This window comes from Aythya marila, assembly GCF_965140915.1.
Source record: "Aythya marila genome assembly, chromosome: 2".
In the NCBI taxonomy this organism is placed as follows: Eukaryota; Metazoa; Chordata; class Aves; order Anseriformes; family Anatidae; genus Aythya; species Aythya marila.
In genome coordinates, this window is record NC_139043.1 from 156,406,382 (window position 1) to 156,433,313 (window position 26,932).

Here is a 26,932-nt window from a genome sequence, read left to right on the forward strand (position 1 = left end):
GAAGAGAAGCCCAGCCTAGAGGTAAGGCTGGGTGCTCGTACCTGGGGCAAACAGAAGATGAAAGGAATCATCTAGAACGACCCTGGAGACGAAGCAGGTTCTCTCCCCTCCCGTGAACACCAGAGGTGCCAGGGAAGTGATCTGCAAGCACAAGGTACAGTAATGAAATCCAGCCAAAGGGAGGCTTTGGAACACAGCGTGTTCCAAAAAACCACAGTCCGTGCTTTTCGCAGTGCAACTGTCCCTCTGAGATCCCCACCGTGCCCTCCTGCTTCACCCAGGACAGGATTCCTCAGGAACAACGGCAGGGATGAAGCAGCTGAGCATAAATCAAACTCATTGATGAATGATTCGCTCCACTTTGTAGACAGGCAAATTAGAAAAAAAAAAATAAAGCTCTAAACCAGGATTTGTGAGGGTACAGGAGGGAGTCGGACACCCACATCCCCGTGCTCGTTAGCTTCATCGAGTGCCTAAACCTGAAGTCTCAGCGCGAGCCCCCCGCCTGGCAGATCACCCCCAGAGCCTGCTCCAGGAGGGCTGCAGCTCCTGCTGGGCACCCGGGAGATTTTGGGGAGACAACAAACCTCAGTGAGGTCACGAAACCGCTGCACCACCACCACGGGAACAGCCACAGCACTGCCCCGACACCACTTGCTGTGTCCCCAGCACGACAGCAAGCACTGGGGAGCCGCATCCAGCCCCAATTGAACGGGGTGCAGGGCACAGCTCACGAGCCTGGAGGAGGAACGGGACACGAGACATCACCCCAAAGGACTACAGCACCACGGTGCAGCAGAAGGTAAGGCAGAAAACCAGAGCACGAGGGAACAATCCAGCACTGAGCACTGCCTGAAATTTCAGACCGAAAGCCCCGTGGCAGGGACGGAAGCTCTGGGGTCTCCACGGCCGTTCCCGCTGACAGCTCAGAGCAGAGCAGATCCTACACTGCGTTTGGGATCGCAGCTCTGAGGTCTGCAATCCCTAACGGGTTCTGATGGTGCCCAAAAGGTCCTGCCCCTCCACCCCCCGTCCTGCTGCTTTCTAAGCAGGAAGCCTTTTAACGCCCAGGCTGCACCCCAGACAACCAAGGCCAGGAACAGAGCGCAAGCAGTGGCAGCGAGCCTGCCAGCAGATGAGGGATTAAAAATAACGTGTTCAGGGCAGAAATCACTGAGAGAATTCTCCTGCATCTCCTGCCATCCCCTCCCCACATACATACTGCTTCATGGCTATCAGCTTGGAGTCCATGCTCTCCTGCTTCCCCTTCATCACCTGGATGTCGGTCAGCAGCTTGGTTACATTGTCCTGCCGAACCTTTATGTCCTCGTTCTTTATGCTGGATACCTGGGGATGGAAAGGAAGACATCAGTGGGGTTTTCTTCCTATAAAATGGTTGTTTAAGCATCCAGGTTGGTCCTGATCCCATCTCCCCACCCATTAAACACCTCCCCTCGCCAGAGCTATCGCCGTGCTCACACTGGCGTACGTTGTGGTGAGGGATGAGAAGTGGCCATCTGCAGTGAAAGCTTTCTGCACACAAATCGTTATTTGCAAAATTAAATTCTGTTGCAGCCTGAAAACATCATCCTTTTGGATCTGACAAGCTGTGCTCAGGTAAAACCAGAGGCCTGCGGAGGAGCTGTTTGCTCAGAACAAACCTTCGGAGAGCTGATGGACCAAGACTTATCTACGATAACCCAAAACCTTAAAAGATGAGTGCGTTTGTGCTGCAGACAGGCAGTGGACATCCTTCTTGCACACTTTCAGAAGTCTGCTGTGTGCAGTGAGCTGAACGCTGCTCTCAGCAATTAAGGAAGTCATTAGCTGGCTTGTGGAAGCAAAGCAGGAGCAGAAGGCAGAGGAGCAGGCTGCAGCAGGGGCCTGCAGGCAGAGCGGCGAGCCTCCTCCCGCGGCCGGTCGCTCGCCATCCTCATCATTTCCACTACAAGCACAAAAGCAGCTGAGGAGATTCCGAGCAGATGATTTTCTTGTTGATAAAACACTCCCGAGGCGTGACACCCGGGCGTGTTTCACGAGAGGAACCGAACGGCTCAGCGCAAACGGCATCCAGTTATTTGAGAGCAGCCTGGGAGAGGCAGGCAGCGAGCTGCTCTCCACGCGCTGCTGTGATTAATACTTGGCTAAGAGTGACTAAACCACGTCTCCCAGCCCGTGTTCAGGACCAGCAGGTTACCCTGGGGCATCCCCAAGCATTTTTGGAACCCCAGTACCACCCATCGCCACCAGTGCATGGCCAGCAGCTTGAATTTCAAGAGCTGGGGCAGTTGTAAAGCACGCCTATGAGTTCAAAGGGAGAGGGCAGAGGTCTGGGCTTGGGAGACACCAGTGGTTAGCATGTTTGCAGTAGCTCAGGCACCTTACCTTTCCTTTTCCTGCCTCCACTACCACATCTAACACTTCTCCACGTGTCTGGGCGTTAAGCTGCACGGACACGTTTTACATTCCCTGGAGCATTTAAGCAGGGATTGCAGCTTAACTAGCAATCAGTCTCCCTCTTCCTGAAAGGTGCAATTGTTCTTCCATCCCTCCAGGGGACACAGCAAACCTGCCTCTGCCCAGCCAAACCCAAGCAGATGCTACTTGTCCATAAAAAAAAAGGGAAAATAAGGCAATATTTGTACTGGCTCCAGAGAGAGGCTGGTTTGTAAGGGCAGAACGCTGCCTGCTTTCTGCTGGTGGTGTGTGGCAGAGGGAAGAGCAAGCAGCACCACAACAAACCCAACACTGAGATCAGTGAGAAAGGGAGCCAGGAACAGAAGGGAATGGCAGCAGGAATCTGGGGGCAGCAGATCAGCAGGATGGTGCTGCAGCTTGTACCTGTGTGAGGGCAGGGGCAGCAAGCAGAGCTGCTGCCAGAACCTCACCACCAGTGGTGCCAAGGACCACTGCCCCCAGAGCAGCCCGATGCTGTTCCAACCAATGCTTTGTTTTCAGACAGTTTGTCAAAACCTTTCCCGAAAGATGCTCTGCAGAAACTTACGCTGGTTACTTTCCTCTTGATGTTCTCCAGGAGATGCTCCTGGCCTCGGATGAAGTACGGGTGCTGGAATTCGGTGTCGTCTTTCTCCGGCTTCACCAATCCTCCCTGCTCAATGTGCACCACCTTTCGAAAGCCATCTGCAAATTAAATGGTAAATGGTTGGAGAAAAACTCGACGGGCTAAATATGAACGTCAGAGAGCAGAAACAAGCACGAGCTCCCCTTGGTTGCCTAAGCCCTCGGTCACTGTGCCATTCCTAACACATCTCCCCCTAAAAATGCTTCGTGGAACGAGGAATTCCTTAACCTGATGGAGGCCATGCCAGGCCTCCTTGACAAGTGGCACGAGTCCTCCACTGCCCCTGGTCCTCTCCAGGAGGGCAGAGCCGCGCAGCTGCTGCCCTGAACCACAGAGCAAAGCAGGATCTGAGCAGGATCCACTCCTACATCCCAGAACCCTTCTGAAAAACACCTTTTGCTGCTCTCACAAAGCCAACGTTTGTTTATTTGGCTGACAGCACGGGGCAGCAAGAAGAAAGGCTGAAATTAAAGGAATTGAAGCAAAAGTCTCCAATTAACCTTCCTGTTTCCCGATTCAAGGCCCTCAGCCACAGGACGCTGTGGTTACACGAGCACACAGCACCTCTCCTCGCCTTCTCAGCGCAGATGGAGGCAAGGGAAGAGGCATTTCCACAGAGCTTCCTTCCAGGAGCACCACCAAAGGCAGACTGCAACACTTAGCACACGCTCCATGCAATCCCAGAGGTCTTACATTTCGTTTATTCGGGGAATAAAGTGGCTTCTGAAAGCAGCTGGCCACATGCACGGTGCAAGGAGCACTGCCCAGCAGCTCTCGTGCTAATAAAACTATTTGTACTTTGGAGACAAACCTGTGCGAGTGTTACTGGTGTGCAAGGGGGGGTGACCACTGTGGCATCTGACTGAACTGAAGTAAGAAAAATAACAAACTGCACTGGAATTCACCCTACTCTCACTCACGTCGCTATCAGTTTATTCAAAGCAGCACTCGGAAATCTGATTTATATTTCCTGGAAGGAGACAGAGCCTCGGTTTTGGTTACACACCGAGGATCACTCCACAGCAGTGACCAGCCTTTGGGGCAACGTGCTGATCCCAGCGCTTGCCCCAACTTCCAGAGCAGCTCCAGGTTTTGTGCCGCACACTGCGGCTGTCCCAGAGCTGCTTGTGTGAGATCCTCGTCACAGCTGTCCCCAAAACTTTGGATCAAAGAATTGTAAGACTGGAAAAGGGTGATACGAACACCAGGGCCAGCCGGCACCTAACACAAGTCCACCACCAAACCCCATCCCCACGTCTCTGAGATACCTCGTGTGGGAGCCAAGTGGTTTTTGATCTCAGCTCTTCCGTGAGCCACTAGGACAAATTGCAAGCGTTATTTGTGTTTGTCAGGACGCAGCTGTGGGTGGAAAAAAGCTTCCTGCACTTGCAGCAGGAAGTGATTTAGTGAAACCACCCGATGTTGTGGTGCTAGGAGCCAGCTTCCAGCCACTGCAGCGATCCCTGGAAGGCCAGGCCGTGGGCAGGGAGCACAGGACGTGCCCCTTCTGGAGGATTTCTGAGCCCTGGCTCTGGTTTTGCATGGAGCAGGGTAAGCAGACTCAGCCTGAGCACCAGCTTGGAGGCTGCCCCATGGAAATCCAGCTGAATTCTGCTGTGAGCAGGCATCAGAAGGGCAGAGCTCGTGATAACCACACAGCTGGAGGGGAGCAGAACAAGCAAACCCTGATAAACCACGCACAGAAACTCAGGTTCTGTTCCAGGCATTTCCCTTTTATAACGCAAGCAAATCAAGAGGTGTGGATGTGGTGCTCGGGGATGGGTTTGGCAGTGGATTTGTGCTAGGTGCTGGCTGACCCTGGTGATCTTTTGGGTCTTTTGCAGCCTGATGATTCCATCCCTGCTCCAAAGAGGAATAAATCGCTTCGTAATGCCCCCGGCAGGGAGGAAAGAAGCGGAGGGGCTGAATGGCAGAAGGAGGGTTTGGGTTAGACGTCCAGCAGCCACCCTCACACTAAAAGCATTTCCCTGAGGAGCTCGCAGCATCCTGGCTGTTGGAGGCTCGTGAAACCACTCCCTAAGCCACCAGGATGAGACAGAGGGAGCTGAGCCTGCCTCGAAGCAGAGGATCGGGCTTGATGATGGCGAGAGCTCTGCCATGGCTCCAGGGGGAAAAAAAATAACTGCTGCTGAGACGAGCAAGTTCGGTCAGCGCCTGCTTTCCATGACTCCGGCGGCAACATCCCCTGGAGAAAGCGGTTAGAAAATTACTGAGCTGTCACTCGTGGCTTCTCTGTCCAGCTGGAGGCCTTCCAGGAGCTCCTGCTTCATTAGGAGGTGGCAAGGAGAGCAGCAAGGAGCGCAGCAAGGAGAGCAGCAAGGAGTGCCACCGCCAGCATTAATGACAGGCGAGCTCCCGGGCTCACACCCAGGGAAGGGCAAGATAAAAAGCTGAGAGCTCGAGGTTCTTCACGTCTGGCACGGGTTGTTGGCGTTAGCAGTGGCTTTGCCTGTCAGCACAGCCAACCTTAAACCTACCCCTGGGTCCCCCCAGATAACTGCAAGGGCAGAAAACGCTCCCAGGTCAAACACAACGGCCCAGGATCGTGGCACGGAGCCCCGGGGGGATACTCACACATATTGAGCTGCCGCACGAAGCTGGCCATGTTGTTGTGCTTGAAGTACTTCGGGAGTACCTCCTTGGCAAACTGTCCTTGGTCAAACACATGGAAGCTGTTTCCACTCTGCCAAAAAAAAACAAAAACCAAGACAAAACGAGACGTTATCGGCCGCCGTCGCCCCGCTCTACCAGGAGAAAGGTTACGCACGCCACCAAGCCCCATTTTGCACAAGTGCAGATGTGTGAATTCCCCACCCCGTGCCAATTAGCTTGATTTCGCACCGATGGCAAGCAGGCGGCGCGGCGAGCCCGCCTGGAAATGTCAACATCTGGCAGCAAATTAACCCGATTCCACCTCCTGCCAGTCTCGGCGCGCCCGGGGCCGCGCAGGTGGGCCAGGACCTGCGGGATGCGGCGCCCTAGGTTTGGCTGGGGGGGGCCCTGAGGATTTTAAGCAGCAGGAGGTGGTGAGAGGTGAACAATGTGCCACGAGCACATCACCCAGCCCAACAAACAGCCCCGTTTCAGCCCCGTTTCAGCCCCGTTTCAGCTTCCAGGTCCCTGGTGCCGTTTAATTGCACGTGGCTCCTGCTGACCAGCACAGGGTTTTCGTCCTGGCACCACGATGCAGGAGCTCCAAATACATTTCAAGACGTGGATTTGCTCCCCCCACGATGCTCCCCCCGCTAACATCGCCCCCACAGCACCATCAGCACCCCGGGGCCCGTCCCCAGCGGCGGCACAACCCCAAAGATGTCAGAGCACCAAACCCCACAGCTCACGGGGTGCTGCCTGCCAGCACCAAACGCACTCAGAGTTTATTATAAGGTCACAGTTTGGGCTCTGTGGCCCATGGATGAGTTTTGTTACTCCTGAGGACTCACCGGGTGCCTCCCCGAGCTCCTCTGCTCGCAGCAGCTTGCCTCAACCCCCTGAAATAGCCAAGGGGAAGCCTCAGGCAGGCACACGGAGGTTTACAGGGAGCAGACCCTGATTAAATCATCCATAAGTGACCAGATGAGCTGCACAGCGAGGAGCAAACCAGCCCCACGTGGCCGTCACCAACCCCTGCCTCATCTCTGTTATCCCCCTGCCTCATCTCTGTTATCCCCCCCCCCAAGGCTGCCTGGTTTCCCCCCCCAGCATCCCAAATCCTCGATTCAGCAGGGCCCAGCAGTGCCCTGAGGTTCTTTTTCCCCCATCACCTCCTGCACCAAAGCCATTTCCAAGACCCGACCCCGGCGCAGCGCTGCAGGGACCCCGGGGCTCTTCCCAGACCCCCAGTTCTTCACACGTTACTGGTTTCTGTCCCTGCTGCGGTGCAGGACACCGAGCTGAGCCCCCACAACCCGCAGGAGAGCCCCGGGGCTCAAACATCTTCTCCTTGGGGCTGCAGAAGCAAAAAAACTGCCCCAGATTGCCCTGAACCAGCCCCTGGTGATGCCAAGAGCTGAGGCTGAGGGGCCAAAAACTGCTCAGCTGGGAGCCCAGGTCCCATCTGGGGAGCTACAGAGCTGGGACAGGACTCCTGGAATGGCCCCAAACACCCCCAGCCCCACACAGCGCTGTGGTGAGGGGGCTCACACCCCAATTTTGCCCTGCAGCTCCTGCTCCTTCCCTCTGACCGCCCCGCACTGCCCCTCCGCCTCCTCCAGCTCCTGGGGAACCAGCGAGGAGAAAATTTAGGAGTGAGATCTTCAGCCCTTACACGTATTCGGGCTCTCCGTCTGTGAGGCTGTGAAATAAGCAGGGAAATCCCGGAAAATATTGACTTCAGAGCAATAAAAAACCCCAGTTTGATGTTATTTCCCAGCACCCGAAATGGGAAGGGCGATCCCGGCGGTGTCACGGCGCGCTGAGGTGCCCCGGGTGGGAGGGAGAGCAGAAAAGCCACGATTTAGCCCAAAAAGCCAAGCGATGTTGCTACAACACGGCACCGGAGTGACCCCCCCTGGAAAAACAGCCGATGCTGTGGCAGAGACACAACAAACGGCACGAGGACGTCAGGATCTCAGCGATGGGTGGAAATCCCTGAGGGTTAGGGGACAGAGGGGTTTGGCCAAGCTCTTCTCAGTGTTTTTTGGGGACAGGACAAGGGGTAACGGGCAAAAAATTGAGCCCAGGAAGCTCTGAACCAATATGGGAAAGAAATTCTTCATGGTGAGGGTGCTGGAGCACTGGGCCAGGCTGCCCAGGGAGGTTGTGGGGTCTCCTTCTCTGGGATATTCAACACCTCCATGGCCAGCCTGCTGTAGGGAAATGCTTTGGGAAGGGGTTGGTGATCCCAGGGGGTCCCTTCCAACCCCTACAGCTCTGTGATTTTGTGGTTTTTATTCACAGAACACCTCAACAGCAAGAGGAAGCACAGCCAGTGAAAACAGAGGGCAAACGGGGAGAGCCCAGCCAGAGGAGGAGCTGAGGGCAGCTCCCGCACCCCAAAACTGGAGGTGAAAACATCACAGAGCTGCCACCGCCCCCAAATCCTCCTGGGCTGGGCCCGTTATCTCTGCCTCCCAGTCAAACCAGCAGCTCCCAGCTGGTTCCGATAGCGGGCTCGGGGCCTCCCGCAGCCTCCCAGTAAAGGCACCGGGCAGGAGATGGAGCGAGGGGTGCGGGGATGGGCAGGAGGATCCGGCAGGGTCAGGCTTCTCCTCGGAGACCCCAAACCTTTGGTTGTGGGTTTTTTTTTGCTTGGTTTTAAAGCCCACCGCCCCGCAGGTCAGGCTGGAGCCCCCCCTGTGGTGGAGCTCCCCCTTGCAGGAGCCTCTCCAAGCCCCCATCCCGCAGCCAAGGACCCCCAGCCCTCCACCAGCTCCATCCTCAGGGCCTGGAGCCCGGCCCCACCGACCCAAAAGCTGCAGGGACAAGGGGGGGACATCCGAGGGGTGGTCTCACTGCCCTGGGGATGCTCCCACCCCTCAGCCCCTCGGGATCCACAGGGGTTTGGAGCTGCCTGGGGCCGCTGCTGGCCCCAGGGGAGGGCACGGGACTGCTGCGGGGCGAGAGGAGACACCACAGAGAAAAGCTGAAGGTCCCACCCTAAAAAAGTGCAGTTAGAAGATCATATATACATATATATATATACATACAGCTGCCTTACCTCCTCTGGGGTTTATTTTCCTGCTTTCTTCACCAATTTCTCCTCACCAACACCCAATTTGTGCCCTTCCTTACAGAAAGCACTTCAGGACGCCCACTCCTGAGCCCTAGACCCCAATTTGATGCCCGCACACACACCCCCTGTGCACTTTCACCTCCTCCACCGCTTCTTTTCCCGTTTTCTTTACAGATTTCCCCCTCTCACACACACAACTTGTGCCTTTTTTTGCAGAAAGCACCTCGGGACCACGCTCCTGAGCCCCCGAAGCCCAACCAGGAGCTCACCCACCCCCGCCCCGTGCAGTTTTACCCCCTCTGACACTCATTTCGCTGCTTTTTGCACCGATTTCCCCTCACACACCCCCAATTTGTGCCTTTCCCTGTGGAAATCCCTTCAAGACTCGCACTCCTGAGCCCCAAAACCCAACTTTAAGTTCACACCCCGTGCAGTTTTACCCCATTTAACTCTCATTTCCCTGCTTTTTTGCACCAATTTCCCCTCACAGACCCCCTATTTATACCTTTCCCTATGGAAATCCCCTCAGAACCCACATCCCTAACCCCCCAAAACCCAACTACAACCTTGCACTGTGCAGTTTTACCTCCTCTGATGCCGATTTTCCTGCTTTTTTCACCAATTTCCCCTCACAGACCCCCTATTTCTGCCTTTCCCTATGGAAACCCCCTCAGGCCCCACACCCCCAACCCCCCAAACCCCAAGCATAACCCCACAACCACCCACCCTGTGCACTTTTACCTCCTCTGACGCTTCTTTCCCTGCATTTTTCATTAACTCCATTAACCAATTCCATCAATTTCTCACTAATTCCCCCTCCCCACCCCCAATTCCTACCTTCCCTCCCCGAAACCCCTTCACCCTCCACACCCCCAACCCCCACCTCTACCTCCACCCACCCCCACCCCATGCAGCTTTACCCCATTTTTCACCCATTTTTACCCCCTTTTTTTACCCATTTTTACTTTTTCATCCCCTTTTTCACCTATTTTTACCTTTTTTTACCCCCTTTTTCACCTATTTTCCCCCTTATTTCCCCCTTCTCCTCACCAACTCCCCCTCACACCCCCCAATCCCACCTCTCCTCCCACAAAACCCCCTCAGGACCCCCTGACACCCTCTTTTAATTACCGACTAACGAGAAAACCATTAAAAACATTAAAAAACGAGGATTTTTTTCCGGAAAAACGCCAGGGCCTCGGCCGCGGGGTCGGGTCCCGGCAGCGGGCGTTCGCCCGCTGCCGGGACCCGAGCCCCGCGGCCTCGGCCTGGCCTCCGCCGGTGCTCACCGGGCTCCAGCAGATGAGGGGGTCGGTGTCGGGGTCCTCCACCAGCGTCCACAGCTTGGTGAGGAAGGCCGGCACGTTGCTACCGCCGCCGCCACCGCCGCCACCACCGGGCCCGGCGCCCACCGCCGCCGCACCGCCGGGGCCCTCCATGGCCGTCGAGGCCTCGGGGCCCGGGTTCCGTGGGCTCAGCGCCGCCGCCGCCCGCCGCCGCCTCGGGGCCCGGCCGCCGCCTGCGCAGCGCCGCCCGCGGGGCCCTGCATGGCCGCCGCCATCTTGGGACGCCGCCGGGACGAGCCCCCCTCGGCGCGGGGCGCCCGCGCGCATGCGCGGCGCCGCCCCCGCCCCCCTCCGCCACGCCCCCAACGCGGAGAGAGGCGGCGGGAAAGGGGGTGCTGCGCATGCGCGCCCGCGCCTCGCTTGGTTTTCCCCCCCGCCCTCCTCCTGAGCCCCCCTCAGTTGGGCGGGTGGCGGCGGCGCATGCGCGTGGGGCTGCGCGCCCTCTGCCCTCTGACCCCGCCGCTGCCTCCGGTATCCCTCGCCCCCCCCCCCACCCCGTTATTTTCCGCCCCCCCCCGGAGGTGGAGCCGGGCCCGGAAGGCGGAAGGAGGCGGCAGGGGGCGGGGCCGTGACCTCTGACCCCGGCGCACGAGGAGCGCGGCGGCGCACGCGGCACCGGCATGGCGGAGGTGGGGAGGGGGGGGAACGGGAGGGGGTTACCATGGTTACCGGGGGGCTACCGGGGGGTTACTGTGGTTACCGGGGGTTATCAGAGGGTTACCATGGTTACCGGGGGTTACTACGGTTATTTGGGGGGTTACCGGGGGGGCACCGGGGTTACCGGGGGGTTACCTGGGGGGTTACCATGGTTACCGGGGGGTTATCGGGGGTTACCGGGGGGTTACCATGGTTACCGGGGGGCTACCGGGGCGTTACCATGGTTACCGGGGGTTGCTACGGTTATTTGGGGGGTTATCGGGGGGGCACCGGGGTTACCGGGGGGTTACCAGAGGGTTACCATGGTTACCGGGGGGGTTACCGGGGGTTGCCGTGGTTACCGGGGGGTTACCGGGAGGTTACCATGGTTACCGGGGGTTCATATGGTTATTTGAGGGGTTTACCGGGGGGTTACCGGGGGATGCTATGGTTACCGGGGGGGTTATCATAGGGTTACCATGGTTACTGGGGGGTTACCGGGGGGGTCACCGTGGTTACCGGGGGGTCCCGGGGTGCCCCGGTCCCGGTGCCCGGCCCTGACCCCCTCCCGTTTTTCGCCCCGCAGCCCCAGGAGGCGCCGAGCCCCGGAGCCGAGGAGCCGGAGCCCAGCGGGGGCTGGGGGCTGGGGGGCAGCGACAGCGAGAGCTGGGGGGGCAGCGAGGACGAGGAGGAGGAGGAAGAGGAGGAGGAGGAGGAGGGGAGTGGAGAAGAAGACGAGGACGAGGAGGAGGAAGATGACGAGGATGAAGATGAGGAGGATGAGGATGATGAGGAAGAGCCCGGCAGCACCACAGCCCCTGCAGGACGGGTGAGGAACGGGGCTGGGATGGGGCTTTTTGGGGTGGGGGGGCTGCGAGCCCCATGCCCTGTGCCCCATTATTTGGGGGCAGCCCCGCAGCTGCTTGCCTGGGGGCAGGAGGGACCCCCCTGCCCGTTTGTTCCTGGAGCCCGAATTCCTGACACTTCCCTCGTGGACACCTTCCCTGCTTTTCATTATTTTTACCGTTTTTAATTATTTTAGAGGTGTCCTCCTGTTCCAGGCGAGCTGGGCGCAAAGGTTGGTGACAAATTCACGCTGGAGCTTGCCCTAACGCGCGGCTCCTGCTGTGCCCCCGCTCAGCACCAGTCCCCCTCGGGGTGTCCCCGTCCCCCTCGGGGTGTCCCCATCCCCGCGCCGCCTCCAGGAGCCGCTGGGGACCCTCAGCTCGGTTCCCCGGTGCCGTTTTGCTCCTCAGAGCGCTCAATTCCCTAAACCACGCGAGTTTCGTGGCTCCTGATGCTCATTTTTCTTGGCTGGACGTGAGTACCAGGAGATCTTGGGGTCGCACACCCGCAGCTTGGAGGTTTCCCTGTGGCCGTACCCGAGGGGTTTGGCACGGGGCAGGACCTGGAGGGCACCAAATGTGCCCAAACGAGCGCTCACCCCCTGCTTGTGCCTTCAGAGCCCCTTGCGCTCCCTCCTGGCACCTGCATCCCCCCGCAGCTGGGCTGCCTCTGCTTTAAAGCCCCCAGATAACACCCATGGGGGCGGCTTGCAGGCGGCTGCGTTGTGGTTTTGGAAGCTTCTGTGCTCCAGCCAGCTCTCCGGAGAGAGCCCAGGATTTGGGGAGCTAGGCGCAGTGCGGGTTTGGGCATTGCTTGGGACCAAGCGGAGCAGAGGTGAGTTTGCAAGGAAGAGCCTCCCAGGAACAGGCAGCGCTGCCCGGAGGCTGGCTCCTCTGCCTTTGCTAAATTCGTTCTCAAAACTCGAATTATTTTTAAGCCCCAAGCTTAAAACCCGTTGGAGGTGACACGCACCCGCTGTGGCACGGCATCGTGCTAGGGGCTGGTGGCAGTGCCCCAAGCATGAGACCTCGGTCCCGTGGGAGCTGTTTTAAACCCGGGACTCCCCACGGGTGCTGGATTGCTCCAACCCCTCGGTGCCGTCCCTGTGGTGCCCCAGGAGCCTCCCATGGGGTTCCCAGCCTGCTGCTATCAGCTCCATCCTGCAGGCACAGCCGTGGTGTGCCACATCCACCAGGCTCTGCGGGGTCTGTGCCTGTCCCGGGAATCTTGCAGCAAGCAAAAGGAGCTCGGGGAGGATCCCCAGGCTGCGTCCTCCAGGGGCTGCAGGGCTGCTGATGGGAGAAGTGTGAGAAGGGGCAGGGAGGCACACGGATGTCCACGCCAGGCTGTGCAGGGCTCAGGAGGAGCTGACCGCAGGCACCGGGGTCACCTTCACCACAGAACGGGATCGTGGAGTCGTTTGGGATGGCAAAGACCTCCAAGGGCATCAGGAAGCAGGCAGCAGGAAGGCGGTGCCAGCCCCAGCCGTGGACAGACACAGCTCTTGGTGGTGGCTCCTCCGTTTTCCCAAATCTTCCCCCCAGCTCGAGGGACCCCCGCTGGTGCCAAATTCACCAGCTCTGGCTCCAGGGATCCTCGGGTCCGGGGCGTTGCTGCTCTCTGCACGTTTGGGAGTGTTCCTGCAGGAGCTTTGTGTTTGAGCAAACAGGAGAAGCAAAAGGAGGGCTGAGGGCTCTGGAGACGATGCCCACAACCTTTGGGTCCTGCTGGTCCGCAGGGCTGCGTAAATATTGGGCTGTCCTTGTGGGCTTGGATTTCCTCCTAATGATTTCCAGCGCTGGCCTCTCTTCCTCAGCAGCCCCGGTGCTGCCCGGCCCCGCTCCTGGCACCCTGGGGAGGGGTCCTGGTGGGCTGAGGTGGTGCTGTGCTGCCGTCCTACCCCAGGAAACCCCCCCTGCACCACCTTCAAATGGACGTTTGCCCTCGGGGTGAAAAACTTCATGGAATCCCCCGAGGCTGGCCCTGGCACAAACCCTGTCCTTGCTCTTCTGGAAGTGCCCGTTTGGATCCTCTGATGTCTGAGCTCCAACCGGAGGCGTCCCCGTGTTCACCTGCAGGTGCTGTGACAGCATTTGGGACCCCCTTGGTCCCCTGCAAGAGGTTGTTGGAGGATGGAAACCCCTGAAAACAAAACGGCAGCGAGGGAAACCCGTGCTTGGCCCTACAGCTGCCACCAGGCTTAGTGGTTTTACGGGCTCCTTGGGGACCCTGCTCAACGAGGAGGATTTTGGCCACTCTGTCTTCATTTTGGCTGCAGCTCCTCGGGGAGCGGAGCACCCGGTGGTGCCGTCCTGCCTTAGCCAAGGAGGATGTACGGGGCGTGCAGCGGGTGCGTGCCTTTCCCCACCTCCACCACTCGACCTCAGCGAGCTCCAGGCTCGGCACCACAGATCCAGGTCCCGCTGCTGGCCCTGAACAGAGGAAAAACCTCACAGCCCCTCTCCTGACCCTGCTGCTGACGGGTGTTTTGTCCTGCAGAGGCTGTGGCAGCTCCCGAACCCGCCTGGCACCCTCCTGTTGGGCACTTGCCACCATCCTCATCCCCCTGCCACGGTGCTGGGGGGCTCCCCTCCACGGCTGCTGGGACCCCTCCCCTCCCGCTGGAGGATCGCAGGCCAGGAGCTGCTGATCTCTTCTCCAGAACCTGGGGGGAACTGCGTGGGAGCGCGCCGAGGGCTGCGCGGGGGGAGGCGGGCAGGTTCTGCGCCGGGGGGGAGCGGAGCCAGCGCGGCTCCTGCTGCTTTCAGCCACCTTCCAGCCCTTTTCTTCCACCTCTTGGCAGCCAGGAGCGCGGTGAGCTTGTTGTAGGGTTTGCTCCCCCTGTGCCTGGTGGCTGCGACCTGCCCTGAGCGGTGCCGTGAGGCTCCTGGGGCAGCCGGGGCTCGTGTCCCCTGCTCCGCCTGCATCCAGCCACCCTAAAGCTCAGCCTCGATGGCGTGGGGTGCCGTGGATGGGGCTGTGGGCAGCACCCCCCTTCTCCTTGCCCCTCTGCGTGTGGTTCAGCGCAGGGATCCCGCTTTGGGGTTTCTCCGAGCTCTTCTCTTGAGCTCACCTGGGGCAGCGCGCACGGGGAGCGCTCGGGCAGGAGGAGGCCGCGGGTCTCGGCGCACAGCCCCTGTCCCTGAGCCCTGGCCGTGGTGTGGGGTGCCAGGGGAGCGTTTTGGGGGGGTTTTGCTGGATTTTGGCAGCGTGTCCGGCACGGCTTGCCGCCCTCTGGTGGAACGAGCACCGCTGCAGGGCTGGGGAGAGGAGCGGTCGCTGCGCTCCCGTGCCTGAAACGCGGCTCCCACGGTGCTGAGCTGCGGCGTGGGGAAAGGCACCGGGCAGAGCAGAGCAGAGGGGTGCTGGGCACGCCTGCAGGAGGAGTTGGATGGCAGATCCTGGTGCCTGAAACCCCCTTAGGAGTCCTGGTTTGGGGTAAAATACCCTCTTTGGAGGGCTCGGTGCGTCCCAGGCAGCGTGCTGGGTGTGCGAGCGATGTCCTCGCTGGGCTCTTCCCTGCTCTCCTGGCGAAGCTTTTCTGAAAGGTTTCCTGGTGAAGGTTTTTTTTTGACCTGCCCGTAGATGCCCTCAATCCACAGACACGGCCTCGGGTGGGCTTTGCTGGCTGGGGTGAGCCCCCTGTGGGGGTCCTGGCTCCTCGGTGCCCCAGGGCCCTGCAGCGCGGCCCCGGCTCCTTCCCCGCTCATCGCGGTGGCGGGAGAGGGGGAGACGAGAGGGAGAGATGGAAACTCAAGTCCAGAGCCCTCGTAGCGCCAAAAGCCTGGAAAAAAACTTATCTCCAATCTCCCCTTTTTAAAAATTTTTTAATAAAGCCCTTTGTTTTTGCAGTAATCTCATCCTCTTGCCGGCCCAGGATTTTCCAGGCTCTCTCCCACCCCGCTCCCCGCGCGTCCAGCAGAAGGTGATCACACACTGCGCGGGCTTTACTGCTCCCGCGGGGGACGTTTTCTGGGGCTGTTTTTCCGATTATTTCTCCGAATCCTCCCGTAAACCCGATCTAGCCAGGGTCCCCCTTCTCCCCCTACCCCCACCCCGAGTGGCGAAGCCGGGGAGGAGGGGGGGGAGCGAATCTGTTTTGCAGGGCAGGATCTGCCGCTCGCTCGGCACCCACACAGCTCAGCGAGTGGGCGAAGCCTGGCGGCCGGCGCTGTCTGACCGCGGCTCTGCCACGTGGCCCCGCGGTGTCCGAGCCCCCGTCCTGGCACAGGGCAGGCGTGGGGATCCCCCGGGGACCGAGGCTGCTCGCGGTGCCCCGCGGGTGACCGCGGACGGAGGCGCCTGGCCCGGCGTGTCACACGTGGCCATCTCCATCCCGCTGGCCTTGCCACCCCGGGCCTCTCTGCCAAAAAATTTGGGCTTCAGAGTGGCTCCAACAGCACTCATCACTTTGAAACTCATCAGTAACTTCAGGTGGTGCTGCTGGGGTCGTGGGTGCTTCACCCCATCTTGCACGCTTCGTCCAGCAGCTCCGCGGTCCTGAGCGCAAACGTGGTGGAGCCCAGCAGGGGGAACGGAGCTCTGCGTGGGGCACACCACGGAGCCATCGAGGTGCCGGGGATCTGCCAGCAGAGACCTCCACGGGCTGCAGGAGGGGGCTGGCGGGCACCTTGTGGGGTTCAGGGACCCTAAATCCTGTGCCAGGCTCAGAATGACCCCAGGCGGGCAGGGGCTGTGCGCACAGGGCGCACGCGGGAGAAGCGGACCTGGGGCTCTGCGGGTGGCACTGCCCACACCGACCTCACCTGGGGCTGGTGGTGAGGACGGGGCCATCACCGCCTGGTGCTCCTGAGACCCTTCAGGAGCTCTGGGTATGGTCTGGAGGTCCCCATCTGGAAGGGGGCTGGGGTGTGGGGGCCGTGGACCGGAGAGGTTTGGAGCCCAGGGAGCGGGGATGTGATTTTGCACATTAATAGCTGTCGGGGCTGCTCCAGCAACCTGTCCTCAGGAGGAGGTGATGATTTTGTCCATGAAGTCCCCAACAAGCAGAATTGCCCACTGCTTAACGAGCCTTTTCCTTCCTCCTTTCCTTCCTTCCTCCTGATGCAGCGTCCCCGAGGAGCTGGGAGCGAGAGGTCGCGTGCGCAGCACCGAGCGCTCGTGGTGGCCTCGGACCCGGCACCCGCCGGGCACTGGGGGCAGCTCCAGGCCTCGTGGCCCAGCCGAGGCTGCTGCAGGGAGCACAGCAGCGCAGGGCTTCATTCGGAGGGATTTACTGAGCTGTTTTTTTTTCCCCTCCAGGTCAAAGGGGCTCCCAGGAAGCTGGAGGCTGGGCCCTTCCTGACCGAAGAGGAGCGTCGGCTTGCCCAGGACGAATACGTGGAGGACAGCTCGGATGAGGAGGTAGGACCCGCTGCAAAGCTTTTTGTCGTGCTGGTGGTGGTTTTAATACAGATGTGAGATGGCAGGATGGATTTTCCTCTCCTTGTTGGCTTCAGTGCAAACTCAGGGGAGGGAGCGTGGTCAAACGGCGCTGCCTCTGCACAGGGATTGCCCTGAACTGCTCTTTTTGCTGCTGATTTTGGTGGCTTGGTGCTCAGGGCAGCCAAAGGGGGTGCCGGGTCTGCCTCACATGAAGGCAGAGCCCCCGTTTGCCCTGCCCGAGGGTCGCAGCCCCTTTGCCCACCCAGGGCTGTGGCTTTCTGCTGGACGCCACGGGAAGGGTTGGAGGCTGCCCGTGTGGACGGCAGCGGGATCTCGGTGAGAAAACGCTCCGCGGGTCCGGTTGTCCCCGACAACTCACCGCCTCTCTTAATCGTCTGCTAAACCAATTAATGCGACAGGCGCACATCAGCTGTTCCAGCAGGGCCCCGGGGTCGGCACGGATCCGAGCACCAAGGGCTGCGGGGGCGTTTGGATTCGGATCCGGCCCTCGTCCCCGGGCCGGGGGTCACCTGAAAGGTGCCGGGGCAGCCCCAGAGCTTACCGGGACGGGGCCGAAACCGGGAGCTCGCTTGCACCGGGAGCAGCCACGGGGATGGGGACGGGGATTTGTGGGGCACGGACCTGAGCAGGGCTCCTGGCTGAGCACCCAGCCCCAGGATGGTGTCCCTCGGGTGTTTGGGGTGGGTGAAGGGACTCAGATTGTGCTCGTCAGAGCCCTGGGGGATGCGCCAGCCCCAGGGGACCTGCGGGGAGGAGCGGGAGCCAGCCCCCCGCGGGCTGGGTTTTGGAGATGTTGGAGGCCCACCTGGGCTGGCGCTGGAGCTGCCGGCAGTCCCTGCCCCCGGGTCTGGAATAGAGATTTAGAGAGAGGGGAAATATATGACTATAGAAAACATACACTTGTGTAATGTCTCCAGCATAACCCAGGAAAAAAAAAAAACCCTTTCATGCAGGAATTCGAGGTCTCTCTCTCCCCAGCTGGTCCTGTTTCAGGGCCCCCGTGGGGGGAGCGCTGATTCAGAACCTGTTGACATCAGAGCAGCTTCCAGTGGCTTTGTTCCTTGTTCCCCGCTCCCAGCCCCCTGCCCTCTCTCTGTGATTGTAGTTATCTCTCCCCCAGAAGAACCCTGAAGCTTCTGCTTCCTGCGGCCGCGACGCGCACACTGGGGGCTTTGTGCTCGGGCGGGATGGGGGGCACGGGGAGCAGGAGGGCTGCGAGGGGAGCTGCGGGTTTTATTTTTCTCTTATTAATTTTTTTTGTTAAGAGCTGGCTCGCGTCGTACCTTTGTCCTCGTTAATTTGTGGCCTCTTCCTAATTAAAGGCTCGCTGAGCCACGCTGCTCCCCAGGGTACCCAGGACGCGTGCGTCCGCCCTCGGGCCGTCGGTGCGCAGCCCGACCCCGGTGTGCCTTTGAGATGTGCCCAGGGGCTGGGGCTGGAGCTCATCCCGAGCACATCCCGAGCTCATCCCGAGCTCATCCCGTACCTGCAGTCGCTGCTGCTGGGGGGCTCGGGACCACCCCTCTTGCAAACAGCCCTGGGGTTTGCAGTGCGCTCTGAGCAGCGTCTCGCGGCACCCGGAGCTGGTGTGACCGTGGTGTGACCACCTTGGGGACGGCATTTTGGGGTGGGATAACCTGTGGGAGCGGGTTATCCCCGTGGGTTATCCCCGTGATTTATCCCCGTGGGTTATCCCCGTGGTTCATCCCTGCCATCAGTGCCAGGCATCCACGAGAAATGCAGTGACATCCGGGTAGAGACGGAGCCTTGCGCTCCTGCCTGCCCCTTTGCATCGCCACGATAATTTCCTCAGACCTGGGCGTTACCTCGAGTGCTGGCAGCTCTCAGTGGTCGTGGCAGGGAACCCCCCGGTGCCGCTTCCTCCTGCAGCCAGCCCTGGTGCTGAGGCTGCCCAGGAGCCCCTGCTGTGTGCCTGTCCCCGGGCACTATTTCCCCGCAGAGCAAGTGGGTGCCGGGGGGTCCCCCAGCTGCGTGCCACCCCCCTGCTCCTCTCCACCAACCTCCGACCACGCTCCCGTGGCCCCGGCCGACCTCCCAGCCAGCCCCAGCACTCAGCGCCCGCAGGATGGCTCCCGAAAGCAGCAGCAGTTGGGAAAACATCCGGTGGCACCGCCGTGCCCCGGGGCGCGCCGCTGCTGCTGCGCCGGCTGTCACTCAGCGCTCGCTCCCCTCTCTGCCTGTGCGTGGGCTCGGGAGCTCTTTAATAAAGAATAATGGCTCAGACCTGCTATGCCCCTGTGTTTAGCGCAGACTAAATTTCTTCTAGCTGTGCTCCTGCTCACTTGGCAGCTGCCGGCGCTCAGCCTGGCCGGGAGCCCGGCCGGTCTCTGCCGTGCGCTCCGAGAAGAGACACAACAAAATAAATCGGTTTCCTGGCCGGGCCGGGCGGGTGGGGAGCCCGTGTCGCACGCGGGGCCTCCCCGTGCCCGCTGCTGGAGCCCCGGGGTCCGTGCCCACCGCGGAGGTGCCGCCGGGGCCGTCCCCACCGCCCGGCCCCCGGCGCTCCCCCGGCGTCGCCGCGCTCGGCCGCGCGGAGATGAATGGCCGCGAGCTGCAGAGGCTGTCAGGGCCTCGCTGGGAGGAAGCAGTTTTGGGGCTTTTGTTTGGTTCTGTTTCCTCCCACAATGACTATTCCATATGTCAGTGGATAATGAATGAAGGCGCGTTGAGTGCTCCTCGGTGAGCCGGCGGCTGTTCCAAGCCCACTTCCCTCCTCCGCAGCGCAGCTGAGCCGGGCGGGGGGCGCAGCGCTGGCCGGGCTGAGGGAGCTCTTCTTTCAGTAGCTGATTAGCCAAGAGAGGAAAAAACCCTGCAGAATGTGCTGCTGGCAGACAGCTCCTTAAACTCATCGCTCCCTGTGTGTGTGTGCGCGGCCGTGCGTGCGCTTCCTGACCTGCCTGGCTCCAGCAGATGCTCCGGGCTCCCCGCTCCCCCGCGAGCGTGCCTGGCCGGGCGGCCGCGCGTGCTCGGCCCCGCGGAGGTGCGAGAGGAGGAGGCGGCGAGGGGTTAGGGAGGGCCTGGCACCCCCCGGGCTGCGGCCACCCTGGGGGAGCTGCTTCCCAAAGTGCCCCCGCTGCCCTGTGTCCAGTGGTTCTGCTGCGGGGGTCCACGATTTTTTTAAGTCCCTTCCCCTTTCTGCGGAGGGAAGGTGCCTGCGCCCATCCCTGCGCCCTGGGCTGGTTGTGGGTGCAGGGCAGGGAGCTTTGGAGGAGAGCTCGCGCTCAGCCCCGTTACCTGCCCTAAAGGAGGCGGCTCCGGGGGTGGTGGGGGCTCCTTCGTGTGCCTCCCAAACAGCCTCTCGCTCACAGGAACCGAGTTCTTGGAAAGTGCTCGCCGAAAGCAGCTGCTGCTCGGCACCGGGAAGGGGTTGGGAACGGGCTGCAGGAAGGCGAGCGCTGAACGCGCCATTCCAGCCCGGCGGTGAGGTCCTCCAGCTGCAGTGCCATGCCCCATTTCCATTATTCCATTTGGAAAAGACGGAGGGAAAGAGGGAAAAAAAAGAGCTCCAGAGATGGATAGCGGGGCTAATTGGAGGCCTGGGGGGAATCGGGAGCTGAAGAGATGTGAAAAGACAAGATTTGTGTAGTTTGGAGCCCGAGCGGAGCCTGGGAGGACGCGGGAACAGGATGCAGGAGGTAGCACAAGGGGATGCCGGGCGAGATGAAACGGCGTCGGGTTTAACGCCGCAGCGGCAGGAGGGGAGCTTTGTGATTCCCTTACACGGCTCTGGCCGTGTGGTGCCAGGGGTTTTGAGGCACCGAGGTGTGCAGATACTGGCAGGAGTAACGAGGACATCTGGAGCTGGGGTGTCTCCAAATAAACCCGGTGCTCTCGGGACCCTACAAACCAGCGCTCGGCCCCGAGGGGCTCCACTCCGTGCCGGGGCGACGGGGCTCAGGGACCCCTCTCATCCCTTTTGGTCAGGGGTCTGGGGGGCTCCGCGGGGCTGCTGCGGGGTCTGGGCTGCTCTGGGGTCTTCCCTCCACCTTCAGCCACGCGGTGGCCACCCGAGGTGCTCATCCCACAGCCCGTGCCCCGTGGCTTTCCCGGTGAAATCCAGCGCAGGGGCTCCCCTCGGGGCCTCGGCTGCTGCACGTTCGTGTGCTACGTGCAGGCTGGGCAGAGCCCCAGGGGCCCGAGCCTCGCTCCGTGCCCCGTGCCCCTGCTCCTGCTCTAGAGGAAGAGGAGGGAGGGATTCGGGGCCGGCTCCGTGACGCTCGGGGCCCCCGCAGGAAAGCAGGGCTGGACCAAGGGGGGGAAGCTCGGGCAGCTGCGAGCGGCTCGGGCACTCGCTCGGGTTTCTGGAGCTCGCAGCCAGGATGGAAAATTTCCCTGCGGAGCCTGGGGACCGGGGCTGGAGCTGCCAGGCTCGGGGCAGCCCCTTCCCCACGCTGCTGCCAGCGAGGGCTCGGCACCGCCGCGCGTCCCCGTGCCGTGCCGTGGGGAAGGGGCCGGTGGCACGGGAGCCCCCGGTGCCGAGGGTCTCAGGGGGAAAATGAGGAGGACTCGAGGTCCAGGCAGGGCTGGTGCAGCGCCGAGGGAAAGGCAGCGATGAACCGGTGCTGATACAGGCATGAAAAAAAAAAAAAAAAAGAGGTAAATTGCTCTGTCTTTTGGCTGCCCCAGGCTTGATATTTAAAGCGTTTGTAAAGCAGCTCAGTTGGGGCAGGAAAGGCTTTTTCCTTCTGGAAGGAATGACATCACCGAGCGCATTTAAACGATCAGGTCTCTGACCCAAGGAGAGCGAGAAACCCACAACAACTTTCGGCTGATGAGTGGAAACTTTTTCTTTCTTTTCTTTTTTTCTTTCTTCTTCTTTTTTTTTTTTTTTTTTTCCATTTACTTTCCCCCTCTGCGTGCTGGGTCTACGCCGCTCGGCTGCGTCTCGGCTTACGGCCCGTCCTTCTGCGGGGGCTGATTGCAGCCCCCCCATCCCGCTGCCTCTGCCCCCCGGGCACCCAAAGGCTGCTGCCACCTCGGTGGGGTGACACCGGGCACGGAGCTGGGCAGCACACCAAGGGTAGGGTTTAAAGCTTGGCAGGGTGAAAGCTGCCTTACAGCGGGGCTGGCGGCACCTGACCCATCCTCAGCACCTTCCCACAGGAGGCTCCATCCATGGCACCGAGCCCCCCCCATCTCCAGGAGGCAGTGCTTAGCCTGCAGGTGCAGGACAGGTGATGCCAAGCACCAATTTCCCCCGTACTCAGCTCGGGCACGGTCCCACAGCAGCCGAGGGTGCTGCTGGCATCCCCTGCTGCATCCCCTGCCCCAATTCACCCCGGCACCCAGCGCGGTGCCCGCTCCCCTTCCCGGCGAGGCTGGCGAGGCGCAGCCCTCCTCTCGCCGCCCCCGCCGCTGGAGCTGCTCCCACCTCTCCGGTTCCTGGAGCTGGCAGCGCCTCCGCAGCCGGGAGCCAGGGCTCCTGCTAGCGTCCAGCCTTCAGCTCTCCTCCTGGCTCTGCTCCAGCCACGCGGGCATCGCCGCCGGCACCGCGCGGGGCGGGCAGGTGCTGCCTGGCGCAGGCGTCGGGCTGGGGTGCGGGGACCCCCCGAGCATCCCCCCGGCCCTGAATGGCTGGCCGCTGTTCCAATGTCCCACCTCATTAGGCTCGGCTCCTCTCCGGGTACGGAGGACGTGCGGAGGAAGCAGGAGGCTGCTCGGGGACCGGAGGGGGTTGGCGTGCGAGCCCCGGGGCTGACGCTCCGCCACCACCACCGGTGCCCCGAGCCGTGGCACTTTTCCTGCCCCCCGGGAGCTGGCCCTGCTGGTGGCTGCCACCAGGCACCTCTCCGGGCTCTGCAAAGCTCTTAAAAGCTCTTTTCTGCTCCTGGTGGATGCATCCAGTGCTCCGCATCCAGTGCTCCTCACCCCGTGCCTGTGCGGGACCGTGTGCCTCCTGCCCACCCGGTGCTCGCCGCTGCGGTGTCCGCTGGCTGACCGTGCCGGAGGAGGCGGTGTGGATGGGCAGCTGTGAGCTCAGTGGCACTTTTCTCACCGTGCCAGCAGTGTCAGGGGGACATTTGGGAGGATTCTTGAAGAGAAGGGCAGCACGAGCACCCTGCCTTCCCTGAGGCACGCTGCTGAGCGTGGACAGGCAGCCAGGGGTGAGCCGGGCATGGAAACTGCTATTTGGGCTCTGCTTTCAGAGAGCTGTGCGTTCAGGAGGCTTTTAGTGACTTAAAAAGAAAAAAAAAAAGGCACGGTGAACTCCCAAGCAGAAAGCAGCCGGCCCCAACCAGCCAGCAATTCGGAGGAAGGCAGGAAAACCAAACCAAACTGAAACCCAGGCGCTGCTCAACCTTGCTCCCTGGCGGGGATTCCTTCCTCGAGCTGCCTGAGGGGGCTGTGGGGGCACTGGGGGCAGCACCTGAGTGAAATTTGGCCAGGTTGATTTTGTGGGGTCAGGGCTTTGGCCGTGAGGCTGTCGGGGGGCAGGGTGTGAAGTCACCCAGGGCACTGCTCGGGACCTGTGGCTGCGGCAGATCCACGTGCACCGGGCACCCCGCGCTGCTCTCCAGCCACAGCGAGGGCAATTTGGGGGCAATTTGAGTTAAAATCCCCCCCCTTCCAGAACAGCCAGGTCAATCTGGAAATTCCTAACCCCTCCTGGGGGCAGGGCAGGAGGTGCTGGGGGAAGGCTCTGGCTCGGCTGCCTGGAAGCGAGCCCCAGGGGCTGCCGTGCCCTGTGCCAGCCCAAAACGCTGGCCCCTCGCCCCCTCCTGTGGCTCCCGGCTCTCTCGCAGCCTGGCCCCGCTGGTAGATTTTATTTTTTTTTTTCATCCCTCCCTATCCAGTAGCGCAGCTCGTCCAAAACAACACCGCTCGGCTTCGCTGCGATTCCTGGAAAAACTCTGGAACAAAATAATCAGCCCCTTTCGCAAAAGCCCTGGAAGATAGCGGGCGGGCTGCTGCCTGCCAGCACCGCTGGGGCCGGCGAAGCAAAGCGAGCTTCCTCCCGTGGCACGGAGCGGGGCCTGCACCTCATCCTGCACCTGCACCTCGGCTCCTTCCCGACCCACGTGGCAGGTGGAGGCCTGATAATTAAATTAAATTAAATTAAATTAAATTAAATTAAATGGTGCCTTGGTAGGGGGCACGGATGCGGTGCCACCTAAGGTGGGTGGTTTGCTGCCCGGGGGGACGTGAGCTGGCAGCTCCTCTGCCTCTGCTCCGCTCGCCCTGCAGCTGGAAGGGGGCTCCTGTGCCCCCCTTTTGGAGCAGCCTGGATTTTGGGGAGCCTGCAGGGGAAATCTGCATCCAGACCAGGTGCTGGGGGCAGTCAGCCGCAGCCCTGGGGACGCAGGGGGTGAGGCAGGTGCCTGATTTTGGCGGTGCCGGCTCCACGCACGGGGCAGGAGCTGCCTCGGGAGCGAGCTCGGGGTCTCCGCACCCCTCGGGGACCTCCTTCCCGTGGCGCAGACGCGGAGCCCGGTGGGCTCGGGTCCCCCCCACCCCTCAGGAGCAGCTCCGCGGGGTCCAAGCACGATCGGAAGCCGCGGCCGGTGCCGGCGCTCGCCCCCCCCCCGGGGCCGGGCTGTAACCGGAGAGCGCCGGAGCCGCCGCCGAGCGCCTGTCGGTGCGCCCGGGATCCACGCGGCGCTTTGCTCCGCGGCCAAGCGCCGCTGACGGCTTCTGCCGGCTACCGAAGCACCGGCTGCCAGAAGGTTTGGCCGCAGCCCCCGCTCCCCTCGACGTCCCCACCCCAGCTGCACGCCGCGCTCTGGCAGGGGGGGCTCGTGTAGTTTATCCACAAAAGCACCTCGCCCCGCTCCGGTCCTATCCCAAAACGCCCGGCGGTCCTCCTGGCTGTGGGTTCGGCCCCCCCAAAAGTGGCCTCGTGAAGGTCGGGATGCTGCAAAGAGCTGGAAATGCCCCCCCCGGGGGGGCAGGGAGCTGGGTAAAGGTGAGGGGAGCGGGGTCTGGTGCGTGCAGGAGGCTGCGGGGATCGTGCTGAGAGGCAGCCAGGCACGAGGCCACCCCGGCTCGGTGCTCAGGACCTGTGGGGTTTGCTTCTTCACCAAAAGGGGATCGCCAAGGGAAAGCCTCCCCGCTGCGGCCGGGGATGGGGCGGGCAGTTTTGGGGGGGCATCGGGGCAGAGCTGCCACCTCCTGCAGTGAGGAGAGCAGGAAAACGGCACCTTGTGCCCCCTGGGGAGCTTCACCTGTGTTACTGCAGCCCCCAGGGTGGATTTTCTGGGTTTGTGCCACCAAGAAGGAGCCAGAGCTGGTGCCGGAGCCGGTGCCGGAGCCGTGTCTCCGTGCAGAGCATCCCTCGAGGTGCAGAGCTTCCTGGCAGGGCTCGCCCGGGGCACCCGAGCAGGAAATCTGCCTTTAATGGGCTCTTGAGGGGAAGGGGCCGTGTTTTCCTTAGCGGGAGGAATGTTGACAGGGACGGCTCTGCTCTTTTCTTCCCGGCAGGTCGCGGGGAGCAGCGGGGCCGCAGCGCGTGCCCTAATCCTTCCCTGGGCGAGGGGGGGGGACAGGGGGGTGCAGGTGCCAGACCCCCCGCCCGGCTCCACGGGCAGGGCTGGTGCAGATTTCCCTTTTTCCCTTTCATCCGGGCCGAGCTCTGCTCCCAGATGGCCGGGAGAGGGGGTCCCGGGGGGGTCCTGGGCACGATGCAAAGCAGCTGGGGGACGGAGCCCACGAGCGCCTGGCTCCTTCCCTTCCCAGAGCTGTAAGGGGTGGTGGGGGCACCCCTGAGGGCACCAGGGAGGGGGAATTCATCAGTCCCAATGGGAAATGCACACTGTGCAGGTGGGGAGCGCTGGGAGGGGGCCACACATCCCAGGGGGCCGCTGCCTGGACCCCGTCTCCCCCCTCGCCACCTCCCCCCTTCGCCCTGCTTGGGAAGGCGCCGAGGCAGGGGGCCTGTGCTCTGCCTTTACATCTCGTAATCTTTAACGAGCTGGGCCTGCTCTGCACAGAAGCGAGAGCTGGGCGGCTCCTTCACAAGGCAGCCCCTGCCCGTGGGGAGAGGAGGGGAGGGAACGGAGGGAGGTGGGCACCGGCCAGCGCCAGAATTTGGCACCCGCCGGGGGGCCGAGGCGGCCCCTCCAGGACACCGGCCCCAGTTGGGCACCTCCGTGGCCACAGCCCCTGGCCCTGTGCCTTCAGCCGGTGCCGGACACGTTCCCGGGGCAGCTCGTGAGCCCACGTAACCACGGCCCCCCCTGCAGCAGGTTTCTCCTCCCTGGCACTGCTGCAGGATCTCCGTGGACCCACGGCACGGGGACCTCTCCGGCAGCGTCCCCGCGGGCACCACGCCGGGGAGCAGCGGTGGCTCCGGGGGTCCCCCGGCTGTGCAGGGTCAGCCCCGCGTCCCCCCGGTCCTCAGAGGACAGAGAGCCCATGGAGAGGGGGTATGCCTGTGCGCCCCCCCCCCGCCAGAGCAGCCCCCAAGGTGTTGAGAATGGAAAAGTCCAAGCACGGTCAGAGCGCGGAGCGGGACTTGCCAAAATTAACAGTTGATTCGGGTTTGCGGGAGCAGGAGCCAAAACGCAAGGAATCTTGGATGCGGAGAGGGAAACTTTTTCTGTGGGCAGTAAATCAGCACGGAAAGATCGGAGGTGGGGAGTTTGGGGGGGGGAGAGAGAGAGACCGGCCCCCGCACGGCCGCTGGCAGAGGTGTGAGCGCGGCCGGACCCGGGGCGGCCCCGCTGCGCCCGGGGACCCGCAGCCAGCACCACGCCGGGTCCCACGCCGTCCCCACGGCCTCCCGGTGTGGAAGCTGGGCTGTGAGGTTGGGGGGGGGACGGGGATGGGTGCCGCTATCTGCCCCCTCGACAGCCGCTTCCCTGCCTCCCCCCTCGACAAGTGCAGCTGGGGAGAGCGGGATGCCCGGGGTGCCCCGGGGTGTTGACTGAAGCCTAACGCTCACCCTCTGCGCTGCTTTTGGCA

General features: G+C 61.8%; 2 protein-coding genes across 3 annotated transcripts in view; one reads left to right on the plus strand and one right to left on the minus strand.

Moving 5' to 3' along the window:
* HSF1 (heat shock transcription factor 1) overlaps positions 1 to 10,358 on the minus strand; it is a 37,480-nt gene extending 27,122 nt beyond the window's left edge. For both annotated transcript variants that reach the window (XM_082754698.1, XM_082754699.1), the window contains exons 1-4: positions 10,067 to 10,358; positions 5,678 to 5,786; positions 3,005 to 3,141; positions 1,223 to 1,347 (exon numbers count right to left, since the gene is read on the minus strand). In XM_082754698.1, coding sequence (XP_082610824.1) covers positions 1,223 to 1,347; positions 3,005 to 3,141; positions 5,678 to 5,786; positions 10,067 to 10,216 — 521 coding nt within the window. In that variant the 5' untranslated portion in view covers positions 10,217 to 10,358. The remainder of the gene's footprint in view (positions 1 to 1,222; positions 1,348 to 3,004; positions 3,142 to 5,677; positions 5,787 to 10,066) is intronic.
* A 1,059-nt stretch (positions 10,359 to 11,417) lies between these two features.
* The window catches only part of BOP1 (BOP1 ribosomal biogenesis factor), a gene marked incomplete at its 5' end in the record, with an annotated part of 39,911 nt that continues 24,396 nt past the window's right edge, over positions 11,418 to 26,932 (plus strand). The window contains 2 exons of the mRNA XM_082755415.1: positions 11,418 to 11,588; positions 16,868 to 16,969. Coding sequence (XP_082611541.1) covers positions 11,418 to 11,588; positions 16,868 to 16,969 — 273 coding nt within the window. The remainder of the gene's footprint in view (positions 11,589 to 16,867; positions 16,970 to 26,932) is intronic.